This window comes from Prunus avium, chromosome 3 (genome assembly GCF_965620075.1).
Source record: "Prunus avium chromosome 3, drPruAviu1.hap1.1, whole genome shotgun sequence".
In the NCBI taxonomy this organism is placed as follows: Eukaryota; Viridiplantae; Streptophyta; class Magnoliopsida; order Rosales; family Rosaceae; genus Prunus; species Prunus avium.
The window spans coordinates 34223896-34244069 of record NC_142286.1 but is presented as its reverse complement, the minus strand read 5'-3'; the positions used below and the strand labels follow the sequence as shown (position 1 = coordinate 34244069).

Sequence of the window (20174 nt, the reverse complement as noted above, 5' to 3'; positions counted from 1 at the left end):
TATTGTAACTCACCTAATTCCTTCATCTCAAATTTACTAGCAAGGAGCTTCTGCAGATTCTTCATTTCTTCATTGTCATTACCGGTAACCACCATATCATCAACATAGATGATAAGGGCCGTAAGTTTGTCACCACGACGCTTTAAGAATAAAGTGTGATCCGAGTGGCTCTGAGTGTACCCAAAGCGCTTCATAGAATCTGTGAATTTTCCAAACCAGGCTCGTGGTGACTGCTTTAGCCCGTATAATGATTTTCTCAGCTTGCACACGGTGTTGGGACCAAGTGCCATGGAGATCCCTGGTGGTGGTTCCATATACACTTCTTCTTGCAATTCCCCGTGAAGAAATGCATTCTTTACATCATACTGCAAAAGTGGCCAATCAAGGTTTGCAGCCAATGACATGAGAACACGTACGGTATTGATCTTGGCAACAGGTGCAAATGTCTCTTGGTAGTCAATTCCATATGTTTGTGTATACCCTTTGGCCACTAATCGAGCTTTGTATCGATCTATGGATCCATCAGCTTTGTATTTAATGGTGTATATCCACCGACATCCAACTGGTTTCTTCCCTTGTGGCAACTGGACCATTTCCCATGTAGAATTCTTTTCCAGAGCTTCCATTTCAATCGCCATTGCTTCAGCCCATCTGGAATCTGTTATAGCATCCTGCCACTTATTTGGAACACATACAGTAGATAATTGATTGACAAATGATGCATATGACTTTGACAATCTATGAGTTGAAACATGGTTATTAATGGGATATTTAGATTTGGCAGTAAGGTCAGGACAATATTGAGGCTTGGGTTTTCCTCTAGTGGTCCTAGGTGGGAGAGTGTATGGTATAGCATTAGGTGCTTCGGGAATTACCTCAAGTGTTTCCTCATCACGAGACGACTGGTCCGATGGTTGAGAAGAAGGGGTTGTATTTTGTTGTTGATCGCAGCAACCATTTGAATTGTCTCCTCCGGGATCTTCACCAAATAAGAACGACAATTTTCCAATACCTTCATCGCTGTCCAAATTTTGAAGTTCACTGGTGCTTGGCGACCGGTCGCTGGATTCTGTGCGACCGGTCGTTTTGTCACGACGACCGGTCGCTTCTGGATTACGACCGGTCGTTTTGTCACAGAGTCGATCTTCATCATCGCTGGAGCAAGGCGACCGGTCGTGGTCAGTGCGACCGGTCGTTTCAGGAAAGCGACCGGTCGCTTCTGGGTTGCGACCGGTCGTTTTGTCACAGAGTCGATCTTCATCATCGCTGGAGCAATGCGACCGGTCGCTGTGGTCAGTGCGACCGGTCGTTTCAGGAAAGCGACCGATCGCTTCTGGGTTGCGACCGGTCGTTTTGTCACAGACTTGGATATTTTCTTCCTTTTCTTCCTTCTCTTCATTCCTTCTCTCCCCCTGAAGAGAAGGGGGCATAGCAGCTTTAAAGTAGGATAAATCTTCATGAAATGAGGCATCCATAGTGACAAAGAGCTTACGAGTAGGAGGATGGTAACACTTGTATCCCTTTTGAGTTGATCCATACCCAACGAACACACATCGAATGGCACAAGGGTCCAGCTTACTTCTTTGATGAGATGGAACATGAGCATATACAACACAACCAAATATGCGAGGAGGCAGCTTGAGGACTGTAGGAAGAGAGACATGACGAGCCAAGGTGTTCAGTGGAGTTTCAAACTTCAAAACACTACTCGGCACTCGATTAATTACATATACTGCAGAAAGAAGGGCATGTCCCCATAAGTAGTGAGGGACCGATTTATCCAGCATGTAAGCACGAGTAACCTCAAGTAATTGTCGATTCTTTCGCTCTGCGACACCATTTTGTTGCGGAGTGAAAGATGTGGAGGTTTGATGAATGATGCCTTGGTCCCGAAAGAAATGTGCCAAGACATTGTTCACATATTCCCCACCATTATCAGACCGGAATACTTTGATGGAAGCTTGGAACTGTGTGGTAATCATAGCATGAAATTCACGGATTGCAGCGGAAACGTCACTTTTATGAGCTAGTAAATATACCCAAGTCATGCGAGTACAATCATCAATAAATGTAATAAACCATCTTTTGCCATTGGAAGAAACTTTAGCAGGACCCCAAACATCAGAGTGAACCAAATCAAAAGGGAATTCCGTTTTATTATCACTTAAGGGAAAAACAGTTCGATGGCTTTTGGCCAATACACAGGTTTCACACTGAAACTGAGAATGATCTAGGCCACGAAACAAAGACGGAAACAAACGTTGAAGATAGCCAAAGGATGGATGTCCTAGACGACGATGCCAAAGCCAAATCTGATGTTGATTGCGAGCTTGTGAGCTGGAACCTTGAGTATGAGCTGCCCTTGGTGGTGAAGAGACCGTCAAGGAATACAACCCCCCTCTTCGTTTACCATGCCCAATCGTCGCGTGAGTCGTGAGGTCCTGAAAAAGACAATGGGAAGGATAGAATGTGGCATAACAGTTATGTGAGTCAAGTAATTTTCCAACAGACAGCAAATTGCAATTGATGGAGGGAACAAGTAGTGTATGAGATAAAGATAAGGAAGGGGAAAGTGATATAGTTCCTTCACCAGCAACATTAGAGGGGACTCCATTGGCACTAGTGATGTAAGGATGACGAGACTTAGAAGATATTGTGGAAAACATAGTAGAGTCAAAAGTCATATGATCAGTGGCACCTGTGTCAATTATCCATGTAGTGGGTTGTGTACCTGATTCGGAGTCGGAGAGTAGGGTGGAAGATGGAGAGGCATCGGTAGTTATAACACATGCTGCCTTGGGTGTTTTGTTGCGGGATTTGAAAGCATCCCACCACTCAGGATAACCATGAAGCTTGAAGCACTTCTCAACAAGATGATCACCACCACAATGAGTGCACTTCTCAGTTCCCTTTGCATTGTCAGTTTTGGGACCCCGGGGGGGAAGTCCGGAGGACGTACGGTGTGGTGGCCGATATGGCTTGACCGCCATTGCACTCCCACCGCCAAGCATGGAAGATTGGCGATTATCTTCTTCTACCACTAGTGCATAAGCTTCAATGACTGCTGGAAGCGGATTCATGGCAAGAATCCGACTACGAACGGAATCAAAGTTGGGATCGAGTCCTCCCAAAAAATCGTACACACGTTCCACCTCAAGTGCTTGTTGGTGAAGAGCCACATCATCGGGATTGGTATGTTTGCAGGGACGGAGGCTGTCAATTTCCTGCCATATTATGTGTAATTTTTCGTAGAATACATTCACAGGTTCACCACTTTGAGAGGTGGTGACTGACTGACGACGGAGTTGGTACAACTTGGAGCTATTCTGTGTGACAGTATATGTCTTCCGAGCTGCGTCCCACACCGCATAAGCCGTTGAGCAGTGATCAAATAAGGCACGTACATTTTTGGTCATGGAGTTGAGGAGCCATGACTGCACCAAACAGTTGTCTTCATCCCAAGCTTCATAGCTAGGATCATCAATGGCAGGGGCAATCTTTTTACCATTAATGAAACCAGCCATACGACGAGCAGTGATGGCCAAGCGAACACTACGAGACCATGCAGGATAGTTGGACCCATCCAACTTATCAGGAGTAATTGGAGAGTAGTCATGAGAGGACCGGGGTGGTGGTGGTGTTGTGGAGTCGATCTTGGTGGAGTCGATTTTAGAGGAGTCGTCCGTGGAGTCGTTGATGGAGTCGTTGGTGTCACCCATGAGGTAAGTATATAAAAGGATGTAGAGGAAGAAATAGCTTAAAACTTCAGCAAACAAGAGCACAAAAAGGGCTTGTGATCAAGACCAATTTTGAGGCAAGGCAAAGTATGAGGTAGGAATAATATAACAGCAAATTATGGGCAAGGATAGGTAGAGATTTAGGCAAGAACAAGGTTATGCAGAGGCAACCAAAATCGATTGCTCTGATACCATGCCAAATATAGTGTAATTGAGAGAGTTGAGAATGTATAATAAGAAGAACAAGATAGGTTTTGCAGAGAATTCAAATCTGCCAATTGAGTTTCTTACTTAGTGAAGGGTTAGATATACAAGTATACAAGGTGATTATTAGTTACAAACAATGCACAAGACATGGAGGGAAACATGGAGAGTTTCCATCCCTAAAACAAGGAATATGAAAACAAGGAAAAGTAACAAGGTGGTAGACAAGCCATTTAGGGATGTCTATGTTTTGTCTTTGACTTTACTAACAATAAATCCATCAACGTTTAAAACCTTTCACACAATGTTACAAGTTCACTAAGGTTGAACAAGAATCAGGAGGAATGTGTCTCCCTCAAGGGAAAAAGAATTGACAAAAGGAAAATTGATGAAATATTTGAATTCTAAATCATCTTCTTATTCTTTGGTGGGCCCACCCTTTTGATTGTTCCTCTGCGACCGGTTGAAGAAGTGGTGGTGGACGGAGGAGGGAGCAGCCCCCGCATGATGGCTAGGAGAGCAAACCCCATAGCAGGGTAGTACAACTTTAACATTTTATTAGATGCCTTGCCTGACCCTATGAGCTCCGCTAATATAGCGCCCTGCAATTTTTACCAAGCCATAAGCCAGAAAATATGTAACATTAATCAAAATCAATTTGATTAAAATCTCAACTACTTTGACATATCATAAAAAATGAAGAAAGGTGAAAAAGTCATCTTTGATCAGTGTAGTTTCCCATTTTACCGCTTTGGTACTTGTAATTTCAATTCTGTCAATTTTATCGTTAGAGTTTTAAATTCCTTCCAATTCAAGAACATGTTACAAATTCTATCAAATTCGGATGAAATTTCCAAAATTAAACTACATGGATCAAATTGCCCAAATTAATCTATAGGAATCAAATGTGACTTTTTGCCAAAAAATAAAAAAAAAAACAAGTTTACCATGGTGGTGAAGAAAGAGGCGCCATAGGCCAAGCAGGTGGTGTTGTACCAGGGCTTAGCAGCCCAAATCCCATACAAGTTGGCGACCAAAAGAGGCCACTGGAATACGAGCTCCACCCAGATGAGGCCAACGAAGAAATGAGGCTTCTCTTTGCCAAGGTAATCGTCGAACTCATGGACGTACCAGTTTTTGAGCTCCGCCAGCGAGCTTGGGAAGAAGCTCGCCGGCAGACACAACTGGACGTCTATCAGCACTGCGTTCACTGCTGTTATGGCAAACATCACAAAGAGTATGGCGTCGATTGTCTTCACTAAAGCACCCATTTTTGTTTTGACCTTTTGAGGCTCTGGTTTTGCTCTGTTTTGCTCTGTTTCTCTGTGTGATATTGCAAAACTAGATCTTGGAGATGTTGGGAGGCTAGTTGGTAAAGTCTACTGCCATATTTACAGGTTGGTCTTTGTTTAATAATCCATCACTAACATGCATGTTAGTTTCAGCAATTGTTTTTTTTTTTATTGTTGGACAATTTGACACATATATAATATAATAGTCAAACTCTTCTCTAATAATGCATCTCATAAATTGTTCTTGGCAAACATACCATTCTACAAAAATCAGAACATTTTGTTCTCCAGATATGTTTCCTCCATACAATTATATAAATCTTCTGAACTAGACACGATTTAAACTTTCTTCTTCCTGCCGGAAGCAGGTCTCTTGCCACTGGTTGCGGAAGTCTTGGTTGATGAGGTTGGTAGCAGCCCACGCAGTATGGCCAAAACACCCAAACTCAAGAAAGAAAAGTACACAGTCAATAGCTTATCAGGTGCCCTTCCTGAGCCCGTCAATTCTGCAAATATAGGCACCTGAAAATTCAAGACAATGGAGAGAAACAATAACAATTAGTGCAAGGTTAATTAATTGATACAAGTCTCGATCTTTATACATAACATGTCGAGAAACCGTTACATTTATTATCTTAACTAACCACTATTTTCTGTATCATCTCTCCAATATGAGTCGCACGTCTATTAAAACAGATTTAAGAATTACCATAGAAGTGAAAAGAGAGATGCCATAGCTCAAGCACGTGATGTTGAACCAAGGCTTGCCAGTCAAGATGCCATAAAGGTTAATGAACACGAGAGGCCATTGAAAAACAAGCTCAACCCACATAATCCCGACGTAGAAATCGGGCATCTCCGTCATGAGATAGTCGCCCGACTCGCGGGCATACCAGTTCCTGAGGTCCACCAGAATGTTGGGGTAGAGGTCGCCGGGGAGACATGCTTGTGCTTCGATCAATGGCTTTTCGAAAGCAATCGCCAGGAGCAAGAGGAAGAGCAAGGCATCAATGAGCTTGACAAGAACACCCATTTTTTTGTTGGTGAAGTTTGGAGGTTTGGCCTAGCTATGTTTGCGAGGAATGGAAAATAGCTAGCCAAGGAGAAATGAGAATGGTAGCAAAATGAGGATCTTGGGACGTTGAATATCAACATGGGGTGAAATTTATATGGGGATGTTTTGACTCACTCACACGCCCAGACATCAACTCTTAATTAGGTGACATGTTTGGCACATTCGAAATGTTTGGTTATGGAATGTACTTGGCAAAAACATTCTCATATTCCAAAATTAACGAAATGGAAAAAGGGAAATTAAAGATGAGTAGCGTCAATTCCATGCCAACAAACTCAAGTTTGAGAAATAATTTCGATCCTCGATCTTCGATCTTCGATTCCGTACAGTTAGTTAAGGTAGTGTGTCTGCCTCTTTTACCCAAGTTCGTTTCTCGATCTCATATATTAGAGTAATTAGTAAATCAATTTATAAAAATAAATAAATAAAAAGAAGTGAATTTATAAAATAAAATCACATAGAATGTTACTACGCAGATAAAATCACATGAAGAGGTCTCAGTGTTATTTACTATTTGATTCTTTTATTTGGAGAGCACTTTCCCAAGAAAAGAAAAACTCTCCTACGTGCGACCCGACGCCATTTTATCTATGTTCATTATAGAATTGGGACGAAAGAGCAAAGTCTGAAGCTTGAAGTTGAACTGCATTACCTTCACGATGAGCGAGACTCGACCAGTGCCAAGGAGAGAGAGCCCATGGGGGAGGCCAGAGGGAGATCATCGTGAACCTAAGGCCCATCGCTGCAATGACCGAGCCGAGGACGTCATCCAAGTAACACAAAACCCTCTGTGTGCTTTTCTTTTCTGAATTCACATCTGTGATGCTTATATGAGATATTCAACTATCTTTTATACACAAATGTTAGTGTTCTTGATTAAATTCTTTAACTTTCTGTCGTAAGAATGAGATTCAAGAATTGGGTTGGAATTTTTCAGTTTTTTCTTGGCTCAATTGCCATTCTAATTGCTCTGTGTATGTGGGTGTGTGGGCTTGGTTAATATGTTTAGATGGGGTTTTGGGTTTAATTGGTTTGATGGTTTTGGGTATGAGGAAGTGAAGTGGAAGAGATTTTCAGCTCAAACACTTTCACCTGCTCGCGTTTGATGGATTTGAGTTCAATTGAATGTTTGTGCTTGATATAAGTTGGAGTTTCAATTGAAAAACTTTTGGCCTGACTGTCTATACATATTTGATTAGATTTCTGTTTTGAAAGAATTTGTTCATCCGTCAAAGTTGAAATTAAACCTGCTCTTTAATTCAAGCTCCCGCTGTATACTTTGTATAACACTTATATTTGTAAGTTATAGTAAATGGTAAAATGGAACACCCTTTTCCACCTTTTTTCCCCCTAATATTTCACAATGGTTTTCCTCCTTTAGAATCAATCTAAAACAACACTCGCATAGCTCATAGTGATTAGGGAGAGGGCGTTGCAGATGTTGGCCTGTGGAAGTGAGGAAACACCAATGAATATTTGTGTAAACCCCATCACCAATGACTTATGCTAAAATTTAAAAAAATTGTTGGTTGGCTTTGCATTGATAAAATATGTGACCCATATAGTATTCCATATTTGTTATTTGAAAAATACTATTTGTCACACTATTTGGTAGTAACGACCTGACCCATAAGGCAGGTCGTCGTAGCATTTAAGATATTAATATAATCATACAACACATTTCAACCTCAAATGAATAAGGTAGACTTCGACTCATTCTCAATGTTTTAGGTGAGACATCCTCTAATAAGTTTACTCACTTATAAGGCCCACCACACATTGTATTTTAATTATCCAAACTAGTTTTTAGATATTCCCTCAAAGATCACATCTGCAAAAAAATATCACTTGAATACAAAACCAACTGACCACTCAATTAGATGGTTGTTATAATAGTTTTTTCTTGAAATACCATGTTCATCTATTTTCTTGGTCCCAACTATTGAAGAATTAAAAAAATCCCACATCAAAAACTAAACAAAATAGAAAATATCATATAATGATAACAAGCCTTTTGTATAAAAGGCCACATCACCTGAACAGGTAGTTAAGTTGGGGTCAAAGGCTGTTAATTCCACTTGAATATGGTAAAAATACAATTGGTGGAACTTTGTCATTCATCAGTAAAAATAAGAAGTAGGAGCTTTATTGTTCAATACAAAATGGTCTACAACTAGCAAAAGGATCTTCTCATAATTTCTTTTTTCCTTCTGTTTTTCTAAACCATGTAATGTTATTCTATATACCTAATTAACTTTTGGCACAAGGATATTAGATACATAAATTTTTTGATTAACAGTGTGGTTACCAGCTGAATGCAGAGAGCAAATCTTCCTTAAGAGGGTGAATGGGCCAGCCCATCAGAGCTAGGACTAGCTTCATCATGTTTGCTAGCTTCATCATGTTTGCTATCACTTCCTTTTCGCTTAAGCAAGTGCTTGATCTTTTCTTCTTTCGTATCTACAAAGTCCATGAGGTTCTTGAAACTAGTTGATCGGATCCAGGGTCTAGATCTCCTGGAAGGAGGTCCAATCTCCTCCACATCTCCTGGAAGGAGGATAAATCTGCGGTATTGACAAAGGATTCTGCAGAAGAACACCGTAAGAGAAAGGAAGCATGCAACGCCACAGATAAGAAACAGGCCCCAAAAGCTTGTCAGAGATAGCCGGTTTGAATCAACTTCATTCATTTGAATAGAACATACGTTATGCGAAAGCCATTTATTACGGATCTTTTTGAGATCTCCGTTCTCTGAGAGTTGAAGAATGGCGGTTGACAAGTCAACAGCAAGAGGAGAATCCCTTTGAAATGCCTGAGACAAGGAAACTGAATATGAGAATTATTGTTTTCATTCACATGACTACATTTTAAGCACAATGCCACCTTTCCTGTCTGAGGTATCCATGAGGAAACTAAGGAATGCAGTGTGACTTAAGATCAAAATCAACAATGGTACTTACAAATCCCCATCCGCTTTCTTTAAACTCCTGCCCCACTGTCCTGAATTTACATTTGGTGCTGGACATAAACAGCTCAATGTAAGGAAGCTCATCAACAATGGCAGCTACCCCACCACGTTTCGGTCCATACTGAAGGGCTTCTAAGTAGTTTTCCATGGTTTTTAACTTGATGAGTCTAGATTCCGCAATGTTGAGCTCATCAACCAAATACTTCCATGTAAATGACCCATCTTGAACTCCAATTGGATCGTTACTTGCTATCAAGCTGTCAATCCCTTCGATTTGTGATGTCAACTGCTGCACCGTGAGGATTGATGTCAAACTAGCTGTGTAGCTCGAATTGATAATTAAGACCACAAACAACCATATAATCAGCACCAGCCGTCCCAGGGTGCTCACAGTGTTCTCTCCTGCGCCAAGTCCAAGTAGCAAAGGATGTTAGGAGTTAATAATGCGAAATACATTCATGATACCAAAGGGAGATTAAGCATGAAAAACATACTGTGTGAGAAAAACAGTGTTGAGAAACTAAACCTGCAAAGCAAAAGCAAAAGCAGTTTCAGTAAAAGTACTCTTCCATTTATGAAACAATGCCAGTAAGTGAATTCCTAGGCAACAGATTAGAGGCCTTAACGATGTAACGTACGTACCAAAAAATAGTCATGAGTTGCTTCCTCGGTGGACCACGGAATTCTTGATTCATCCGGTGCTCAAGAATCCAAACAACAGCTCCCACAAACAGGAAGAAGGCACCAGTGACTAACCACATCTGATAAGTAAATGGCTTCAGGAAAGCCCAAGGGCTTGTTTTTTGCTCTTTGACGGGAACAACTACAACAAGCCCCGATTCCATGTAAGGCTGTGTAAAATCAACTATTCTTGTACTATTAGTAGTAATCGTAACATCCCCAACAGCTGCATCAAAGTTCTGCAAAAGAAAAAAGGAAAGGACCCAATAAAAAAATTGGCCATAATTTAAACACCAAAACAGCAATACATAATTTAAACATCATATTGTTTGATAATGTACTTCAGACAGCCCCTTAAGAGGAAATGAATAACAACTGTGATACACATGCACAAGTTCAAAATCATTTAGCATCTAAATTTAATCCAAATCAGACAAACCATAATTAAAGAGATAAAACTTACACTTTGCGCAACCTCAAATACAAGATTGCTGTACTCAGGATTCCTCTTTCCATTTCCATACAACACGTAATTGCGTGGCACGGCATAAGGCAACAAGTTTACAGCAGCTTCAAAGACATCAATACAGTATCCTCTAACCCCTGGAGGGCTCTTGTCCTTAGCCACAAAATCTTGGAAACTTACTCGGTATGGCACGCCAATTCTGAGAGGATTCCCATTGTTGGGAAATACCCATCCCCGAGGTATAGCTGTAGTTTCACCAGGCCATATAACGCTATAAAGTTGAGCGGTGGTATTAGTACCGAATGGCTTTTTATATAAGATCTCTGGAGCAATTACTGAGAGACCAGTAGAATTTGACCAATAACCAATCCTAAGGGACCCAGTTCCGCCAATATTCAGAATTTCATATGCTGGATGAACTAAATATTTATCCTGATCAAACTGAATCTGACCACTTACACCTGTGAAGTTCATCTTAAGAATTGTCTGTAGATATTGTTGGCCTCCATCAAATATACGGAATGATGTTAAGTGCAATGAGCTTCTATTTCTGTCTTTCAACTTTGGGTCATCAGAGAAAGATATCTTCCCACCTTCGTTGAAAAAAACTTCAAGAGCACGAGCTGCTAACCAAATAGAGTCATATGCATAGAGCGCGTAAGAATTGAAGCCCGAACTCCCTTCGTGTTTTATTTTCTTCCATCTCGACATAAAACTCTTTTTGAGATCTGTATCTGGGGTATGATGACGAAGAGCAACAACCCCTTGTACAAGATTCATTGTATCAAGGCCAGGTGATTCTAATGAATCTAGATGAGAAGGAAGCCAATCTGTTGCAATCCAAACATAGCCAGCGGTCATCATTCCAAGAGACTTGGCAACAGAAAAAATTGTCAAACCAGAATCAGGATTGACATGCACAACATAAACCCGAGATTCCATGCGGTTTAATCCCACCAACAACTCATTGATTGTGTTGTTGGAGGCTCCAGGAGAGAAGGCAGCCTTGTGTGAGATCTTGGAACGCTTCTTCGCTAAGGCATCACCCAGTATAGAAATCCCATTTCTGCCGCAATCATCATCCACAAAGATTGCAATTACTTCTCTCCATCTAAAATACTCAACTACATCAGCAACTGCATACATTTGGAAATGGTCACTCTGTGTGGTGCGAACAAAATACGGGTACTGCAGAGCAGCAAGGGAGGGGTCTGTTGCAGCAAATGACAGAAGCGGTACATGGAGCTCATTCACAACATGGGATATGACATGAGCTATTCCAGAGGATTGCGGGCCAATTGCAGCAACCACATCATTTTCAATCAGCTGGAACGCTGCATGGAGAAAGACATCAGTGTTACTTTTTAGTTTTAAGAGAGAAAGCAAGGCAAGGATTACAAGTATATTTGCAATCCTGGTTTTTTATTTTCTCATCCAAGACTTTAATCCACCATTATGAAGGTGCAGATTATCACTCAAAGGTGTTGAATATTATTGGCAAGAGGTTAGATGGCCAGTTATGCATTATTCAGGCCTGGGGTCAACTTAAAGAAAGTCCTATTTGATATATAGCTCTTTAAGAAAGAAAATTTAGATATCTTTAGCTTCATGTCGATGCAAGGACATATTGATGTCCATAAAATTCGAGCAATAAAATCAATGGTGTGGATGAACAGAACATCAAGAAACTTTTACAAACTATGGCACTCAAACAGGAAGAATCATACAAAACAAGTCATTTACCGATCATAATACATATACATGGAGGACACCTTTAGAAATCACATCACTTATCCTCAAACAAGGATCAGAATGGCTTATTTTGGACTTGCATTTTCAAGACTGCAATCGTTTAGCATTCTTACTTAGCAATAATTTTACGGTGCTATAGTTTTAAGCAGGAAAAACATCAAAATGGAACTAAACAACAAAATGTGCAAACAAGAAGTAGAGTAGACAGAGACTCAAGATATCCTATCAACATTATAATCAGCAGCAACAAAATTGGAATTATGCAAGTCAAAGTTTTGATTTTTTAAAAGGCATACAATGGCAGAATTCTGAACTCTCAAAAGGGCAACAGAACAGAAAATCAAATTCAACATTAAAGGCCACTAATTTGATAAAAATGAAGTACATCCCAAATTGAGAATAAATATATTCTCTAAAGCCTGTTTTCTTATCAAGAATTAATAGCAGTTTGGTTTTTCTACTCCCAAAATTAAAGGAAATTTGCAATTTAGTACACGCAGAAAGAAACGGTTTCTAATTCCATGTGTACTCTAGAAGGGAGTTTCAGGAAACACCTTCAACAGTTCCAAGAAATCCACTGCATTTTGTATCATGGAGAATAACGTTCAATTTTGTCCCGGGAAGAATGCTCGGATCAGAATTAACATCATCAATTGCTGCATAAATTGCTGGTTTGGCGGCCCTTCCAATAACTGAATTCAATGTAAACAGAGCTCCAATATTCAGAGAACTTGGCCTTGTAGACAAATGGGTGGCATTTTCAGTCCTAGCCATCACTTCCATGGGCACCCACATGAGCAAGATCAAAGCAAGTAGTGCCCTTGTCTTGCATACATGGGTACGCCTATTAATCAACAAGACTTCCATGTCTACAGAGGTCTACAATTGCCTGTAAAGAAAGAACTTGTTGATTCTTCAGCTTGAACTAAGTTCCACCTGCATTGAACAAAATGGCAAAGACCTGTCAAGAATGGCAGATTGAAGATGACCACCAAAAGTGAGTTATCACATATTGAAGACTGCAAAAAATAAATACAAATAGATAAACAAATAATTAAAGTTTATAGTCAGACCAACATGGGTCCCAAAATTCTCAGAAAATACTTCAGATTCAAAGATTTACCTTGAACACTGAGATTCTGCAGTAAATACCCAATTGAAATCCACACAGAGTGTTTAATATTGGCTTGGCCACCTTGGATTCCAGAATTTGATACTCGCTTGGGAACCATAAGAAGAAGTTTCAACATGGGTTTTACTTGAAAAATCCTAATTTGTACGGCTATCAGTGTACCAACTCCTATGATTACCAAATCAAGCCAGGAATCTCAATTTCCAACCAATAAAATATTTAACCATATGAACAAGTTGGTGAGGCAAGCACATGCAAGAGATTGAGAAAAGTGAAAAAGAAACATGCAAAAAACGAAATAAATATTAAATGATAAAGAATTCCACAAGAAGCTCAGGCTTTGAGTGGAAATTTACCTGAAGGGCCGAACTTGGATAAAAGCTTTCAACAGTTTAAAGGCCGAACAACAATGAGCCCAAAAAGAGAACCCCAAAGCTCAAAACAGTCTTCCAAGCACTAAGTAAAGAATCAATTCTTCTTTCTTCCAACTTCTTCTTTTTATGGCTCAAAAAACAGTCACTACTGGGCTACTTGCATTCTTTACATTATTATTTATTATTATACTAATATTTTGTGTATCATATAATCTACAAACTTACAAATATAGTGGCTCTGATCAATACACGTCAAACCAAAAGATGGCAAATAAACAACAAACAAAAGAAAAAAACTGATTTTCAATAAACAACAAACATAAGAAAAGAACTGATCAATACACGTCAAAGCTATTTTGCCTGCCTCAACCAGCAGGCAAAATAGCTTTCCAACTGAACTGATTTTCAATAAACAACAAACAAAAGAAAAGAAAAGAAAAAAAAAGATGTTATATTATATAAAATGTACACGTGTGACACATATGCATTATTTTCTTGTGTTCGTGTGAAAATTGGATATTAAAGAAATATTTGACCATAAATTTAATATTTGGATTCGTGGTATTTCTTTCTCTTGAGATTAGAGCACGTATGCCTCCTCAGTTTCAAAACCAACTATTATTTTTCCACAAATAAATATCTTTCTTATCTCATTTTTTCTCAATATTGGGATAGCATCATGGATTTAAGACCCCATCATACCATGGAGTATGACATTTCTGAGAACAAATTACTCTAAATGTGATTTAGCATTGAAGCTCGTATGAAATGGGGATATCACAGGCCAGCATTGGTTTGTTATTTTCAATCAATTACAGATTGTCAAGTGGAAAAGTTATCATATGTGGCATATGCCGTGATTAGTCGAGAATAATAAAATAGTGTTATTTCCATTTCACGTAACTGTTTATCCATTTCAAGACAAGTTCAATGCTTTTTCTCTACTAACTCCTGATGTTAATTAGGAGAACCCATTTTGTTATTGAGGTTTTTATTTTTATTTTTCAAAGAGATGATAAAAAGGGAAGAGAATAATGGAACTTTTATTCTAAGTCATAGTCTAAAAACCTCCTCCAACAATTTTTAATTGTTACCATTCACATTTACAGCCACACTCCTAATAATTCACAACAAAAGTAATCGCCAGGAACAAGAGGAAGAGCAAGACATCAATGAGCTTGACAAGAACACTGTGGGAGCAAATTTCGTCCCACGAGAATATTCGATTGGAAAGATTCCCTTTTCTTCTTTGCCGTCTCTTTCTCCCTACAAAATAGAACAAATAAGAGGATCACACCCGGGGGGTGTTGGCCAAAGGCCCTCTGATGCCTAAGTTAGGTTGGGTGTTTCAAGGAAAATTGGGTGGCCGGAGCCGTGTGTGGTGGCCGGAGCCCCGTGTGAGAGAGAGAAAGAATAGGAAGGGAGAAGGGTTTATGAGAAATAATTTATGCAGAGTTTTAGTAGGAATTCAGACGTATCTCAATCCTTGTGCGTAGCCAAGTATTTATAGGGGGCCTCGACGAGGTTGGTGAGGTTGGTGTATTTAGGGATTTGATTTATTAGGGATTTAAATCAAATCCCTAATTGTGGTAGGTATCCAATCAATTCCCAATCTGATTAGGTAACTCCTCATTTAATTGGGAAATGTGGTAGGAATCAAATCAGTTTTCAACTTAATTAGGTCATTCTCAATTTAATTGGATATCCCCCAATTAAATTGAGTAACCCCCAATTAGGTTGAGTAATTCCCAATTAGGTCAAATAATCCCCAAATGGAAGGAATTATCTGACCTAGGGTTTTGATTTAATTCAGTTCCCACAAACACCCATTTTTTTGTTGGTGAAGTTTGGAGGTTTGGCCTAGCTATGTTTGCGAGGAATGGAAAATAGCTAGCCAGGGAGAAATGAGAATGGTAGCAAAATGAGGATCTTGGGACATTGAATATCAACATGGGGTGAAATTTATATAGAAAATTAGTTAAATACCCATTTCTAGACATAAAACTATAAAAATACCCTATACTATTTAATGTATATAAACACACCCAAAATAAACCCAAAAATCAACAGCTGTATATTTTTTAATTTAATTATGAAGATGAAATACCTTTATTACCCTTTTAACATAAAATTGGAATTCCTAATAAACACCAGATCAAAACCCACGTCCTCCAGTCTCTCATCTTCATCTTCAACCCCAATTTTTAGTTTTTGTTCTTCCACCTCAGTTTTGACGATGAAATCCTAAGCTCTGTTCTCAAGTAACTCTCTCTCTCTCTCTCTCCAACCTTGCCGATCAAATTCATGAATTTTCCCCTTCTCGAGAGCAAGAGAGAGAGAGAGAGAGAGAGAGCAAGAGATCGACAGTTGGAGAGAGATTGAGCAACGCAAATGGCGACAGTTCAAATGCAGAGAGTTGCAGTATCGCCACAGGAGAAGCCAATATTGACGCAGCGAAGAAGAACATAATTCAGGTTTCCAATACCAAGAAATCACTCTTCTTTTATGTCAATTTGGCAAAGGTATGTTTCTGTAGTAAAATAATTTATTTTTTTATTTATTTGACAAATGAAGGAAAGAAAAGGAAAAGGAAAAGGAAAATTAAATTTAGTATGTTGTGAGTATGCTGGATCTGTGAAAAATTTGGAGGATTTGCAACATGAGCAAATGGACAATGACTTGGTGGATTCATGGGATGAAATGGCTCAGTATAAAATCCTATTCGATTTGCGATCTTCAATTTTGAGGTATTTGATTTTTTTAATGTGAATTCATATTCGATTTTATTGTAGTCTGATTTGGGTGATTTCATGTTCGATTAATTAAGTTGCTGGTTAAGTTTTCATAATTTTTGCAGTTTTGGAGTTTAAATTTGAAATCTAGATCCAATTCTTCTTTATTTTATATGTTTATTTTTGTTATTGCCGATTTGGAGATAAACTATTGGATTTTCTGATTTCGTTCTAATTTGTATTTAGATATTCGTTTGAGTTTTAAATTGTGATTTTAATTTCTTTTTGTTTATAATTTGGATTGATTTCAGATTCGGTTTGGTTGTGGATTTGCTTTTGTGTTTTGGTTTGAGCTGTGGTTACAAATATGTGATATTTGATTCAGTTATCATATTAATTGAGGTATGTTTTTTCAATTGAATCTGAGTATATTCGTGTTTTTTCTGTTTATGCACTATTGGTTTTTGAGTCGACTATAATTTGCTGTTAGGTAGCAGTGTTATTACCTTATATTGGAACTTTACAGACATGCATTAGAAATAGGATTTTATATGAAACTAGCAGTGTTATTACCTTATACTAGAACTTTACAAGGGTTAGACATGCATTAGAAATAGGATTTCAGAGGAATCTAGCAGTGTTATTACCCTATACTGGAACTTTACAATGGGTAGAAATGTATTAGAACTAGGATTTCAGAAGAATCTAGTAGTGTTATTACCCTATACTGGAACTTTACAATGGTAGACATGCATTATAAATAGGATTTCATAGGAAACAAGTAGTGTTATTACCCTGTACTGGAACTTTATAGTGGTAGACATGCATTCAAAATAGGATTTCATTGGAAACATGCAGTGTTATTACCCTATACTGGAACTTTACGGTGGTAGACATGCATTCAAAATAGGATTTCAGAGGAAACAAGCAGTGTTATTACCCCATACTGGAACTTTACAGTCATTAATCAACATGAAAGTAAATTAGCAGTGTTAAGAATGAGTATATGACTAAATATCTCTTTCTTTTTTGAGTTGCTGGAAATCGACTATTTTATAGTCCTTTGCAATCAGTTCAATAATGAAAATCCAATATAGTTTCAAGATTTTGTCCTAGATTCGAATCTAAAATAATGTTATTACCCTATACTAGAACTTTACAGCAATTAATCAACATTACAGTAAAGGTTTGGTTTTTAAATGTCTTACTTTTGAAGCCTTTTCTTGTTGAAATTGTTCTCTGAAATTGTGTCTTTGTTTTGTAGGTGGAGGTTAGTGTGTGGTGTTGGTTTTTGAAAGTAGATCAAGCTTCGTGCTCGGTTTGCATAAATGATGAAGATGATGAAATGAACAGACATTTTGCAAAGATTGTTTAATGAAGATGCATGCTTGTAGTTACGGTTTTCAAGACACTTTTGTGTTGTAATAAAATATTTGGGCTTTTTTATAAAATTGAGTTGGGCTTGTTTTTGGTGTTTTTTGAGTTTTTTTTTTCTGTTGGGCATCAGTGGTAGTCTTGTAATTTATAGTAACTTTAACACTAATTTCTTATATAGTAAACATATTTTGGGTGTGTTTCTAAAGTGCATTCTATGTGGGTTTTTTTTTTATAGTTTCAGCCTCTATTTTGGGTATATTAGTGAAGCTCCCAAATTTATATGGGGATGCTTTGACTCACTCACACGCCCAGACATCAACTCTTAATTAGGTGACATGTTTGGCACATTCGAAATGTTTGGTTATGGAATGTACTTGGCAAAAACATTCTCATATTCCAAAATTAATGAAATACGAAAAGGGAAATTAAAGATGAGTAGCGTCAATTCCATGCCAACAAACTCAAGTTTGAGAAATAATTTCGATCCTCGATCTTCGATTTTCGATTCCGTACAGTTAGTTAAGGTAGTGTGTCTGCCTCTTTTACCCAAATTCAATTCTTGATCCCATACATTAGAGTAATTAGTAAATCAATTTATAAAATTTTAAAAAAGAAAAAGAAAAGAAAAAGTGAATTTATAAAATAAAATCACATAGAATGTTACTACGCAGATAAAATCACATGAAGAGGTCTCATAGTGATGTAATAGTGTTATTTACTATTTGATTCTTTTATTTGGAGAGCACTTTCACAAGAAAAGAAAAATAGAAATTTAGTGAAATACCCATTCCTAGACATAAAACTATAAATATACCCTATACCATTCAATATATATAAACACACCCAAAAAAAACCCAAAACTGACAGCTATTACCTTTTTTAAATTTAATTAGATAAATGAAATACCTTTATTACCCATTTAGTATTAAATTAGTTTATTTGAAAAATTTTGGGCGCTCTCTCTCTCTGTTCGCTCTCGTCTCTCTCCGTTAGCTCTCGTCTCTCTCCAGCGATCTTGGTGCTCCGGCCACAGCCAGCCGTGAGACCGGTCAGAAAAGGACCGGCCAGGGCCGACGATCAAGTCTGGGCTAAAGCCCAGCCACTCACGACGCCGCTGCGAGCTCGGAAAGGTCTGTGGATTTCGAGTTTTTCGACGTCATTTCCGGCGACTTCGGCGGTTGTTTCCGTCGATCGAGGTATGAAACGTCATCTACTTTTCGTGCTCTAGCTGTTTATGTATGTGGTTATGATAAATTTTGGAGTTTTGGAAATTAATCAATACACCCTAGATTTTGGTGTTTATATATGTGCAATTGTAGATCCAATTCTTCTTGATTTTATATGTTTATTTTTGTTATTGCCGATTTGGAGGTAAGCTGTTGGATTTTCTGATTTCGTCCTAATTTGTATTTAGATATTCGTTTGAGTTTTAAATTGTGATTTTAGTTTCTTTTTGTTTATAATTTGGATTGATTTCATATTCGGTTTGGTTGTGGATTTTCTGTTTGAGCTGTGGTTAGAAATTTGTGATATTCGATTTGGTTTTCATATTAATTGAGGTATGCTTTTTCAGTTGAATCTGAGTATATTAGTGTTTTTTCTGTTTATCATTGTAAAGTTCCAGTATAGGGTAATAACACTGCTTGTTTGCTATGAAATCCTATTTCTAATGCATGTCTACCTCTGTAAAGTTCCAGCATAGGGTAATAACACTGCTTGTTTGCTATGAAATCCTTTTTCTAATGCACGTCTACCACTGTAAAGTTCCAGTATAGGGTATTAACACTGCTTGTTTGCTATGAAATCCTATTTGTAATGCACGTCTACCACTGTTAAGTTCCAGTCTAGGGTAATAACACTGCTTGTTTGCTATGAAATCGTATTTGTAATGCACGTTTACCAGTGTTATTACCACATACTGGAACTATATAGTGGTAGACATGCATTACAAATAGGATTTCAGAGGAAACAAGCAGTATTAATACCCTATACTGGAACTTTACAGTGGTAGACATTATTCAGAAATAGGATTTCAGAGGAAACAATTAGTGTTAATACCCTATATTGGAACTTTACAGCCATTAATCAGAAATTTCAGTGAACTAGCGACTAAAATAATGATAGTAAGCAGTCAGTGCAATAGTGAAATCCAATATAGTTTCAAGATTTTGTCTTTGATTCGAATCTAAAATGCTGTTATTACCCTAGAATGGAACTTTATATAAATTTATCAACATTACAGTAAGTTCGGTGTTGTAAATGTCTTACCTTTGATGCATTTTCATGTTGAAATCGTTCTCTGAACTTTTCTCTTGGTTTTGAAAGCAGAGGTCATTGTGTCGTATTTGTTCTTGGTGCTTGGTGGTGGTTATGGAGTTTCTGTC

General features: G+C 38.2%; 3 protein-coding genes across 5 annotated transcripts; all 3 read right to left on the bottom strand.

Annotated features, from left to right (window-relative positions):
- Positions 1-4294: 4294 nt before the first annotated feature.
- On the bottom strand, positions 4295-5278 carry LOC110764222 (uncharacterized). The gene is made up of 2 exons (XM_021967136.2): positions 4889-5278; positions 4295-4543 (listed from the first exon to the last, which is right to left on the bottom strand). The coding sequence occupies exons 1-2, from the start codon at positions 5210-5212 to the stop codon at positions 4346-4348; spliced, it is 522 nt and encodes a 173-aa protein (XP_021822828.2). The 5' UTR covers positions 5213-5278; the 3' UTR covers positions 4295-4345.
- Positions 5279-5458: 180 nt separating this feature from the next.
- LOC110764249 (uncharacterized) lies at positions 5459-6372 on the bottom strand. Its single transcript, XM_021967172.2, has 2 exons — positions 5943-6372; positions 5459-5755 (listed from the first exon to the last, which is right to left on the bottom strand). The coding sequence occupies exons 1-2, from the start codon at positions 6264-6266 to the stop codon at positions 5573-5575; spliced, it is 507 nt and encodes a 168-aa protein (XP_021822864.1). The 5' UTR covers positions 6267-6372; the 3' UTR covers positions 5459-5572.
- A 2026-nt stretch (positions 6373-8398) lies between these two features.
- Positions 8399-13898, bottom strand: LOC110744662 (glutamate receptor 3.4-like). 3 transcript variants are annotated; one of them, XM_088249808.1, is made up of 8 exons: positions 13664-13898; positions 13299-13475; positions 12730-13111; positions 10421-11757; positions 9919-10196; positions 9771-9802; positions 9269-9678; positions 8399-9120 (listed from the first exon to the last, which is right to left on the bottom strand). In XM_088249808.1, the coding sequence occupies exons 3-8, from the start codon at positions 13040-13042 to the stop codon at positions 8644-8646; spliced, it is 2847 nt and encodes a 948-aa protein (XP_088105934.1). In that variant the 5' UTR covers positions 13043-13111; positions 13299-13475; positions 13664-13898; the 3' UTR covers positions 8399-8643. The 3 variants fall into 3 exon arrangements, with proteins under 3 accessions (XP_088105934.1, XP_021800341.2, XP_088105935.1); XM_021944649.2 differs by having other exon boundaries at positions 13299-13395; XM_088249809.1 differs by lacking the exon at positions 13299-13475.
- Positions 13899-20174: the final 6276 nt, after the last annotated feature.

Coding starts and splice junctions, on each gene's coding strand:
- LOC110744662 (XM_088249808.1), bottom strand. CDS start 13,042: ATGGAAGTCTTGTTGATTAATAGGCGTACCCATGTATGCAAGACAAGG. Junction 10,197..10,420: donor TATTTGAGGTTGCGCAAAGT/GTAAGTTTTATC, acceptor TTTCTTTTGCAG/AACTTTGATGCAGCTGTTGG. Junction 9,121..9,268: donor AAGAAAGCGGATGGGGATTT/GTAAGTACCATT, acceptor TCCTTGTCTCAG/GCATTTCAAAGGGATTCTCC.
- LOC110764249 (XM_021967172.2), bottom strand. CDS start 6,266: ATGGGTGTTCTTGTCAAGCTCATTGATGCCTTGCTCTTCCTCTTGCTC. Junction 5,756..5,942: donor TCTCTCTTTTCACTTCTATG/GTAATTCTTAAA, acceptor TTGAATTTTCAG/GTGCCTATATTTGCAGAATT.
- LOC110764222 (XM_021967136.2), bottom strand. CDS start 5,212: ATGGGTGCTTTAGTGAAGACAATCGACGCCATACTCTTTGTGATGTTT. Junction 4,544..4,888: donor CCTCTTTCTTCACCACCATG/GTAAACTTGTTT, acceptor TAAAAATTGCAG/GGCGCTATATTAGCGGAGCT.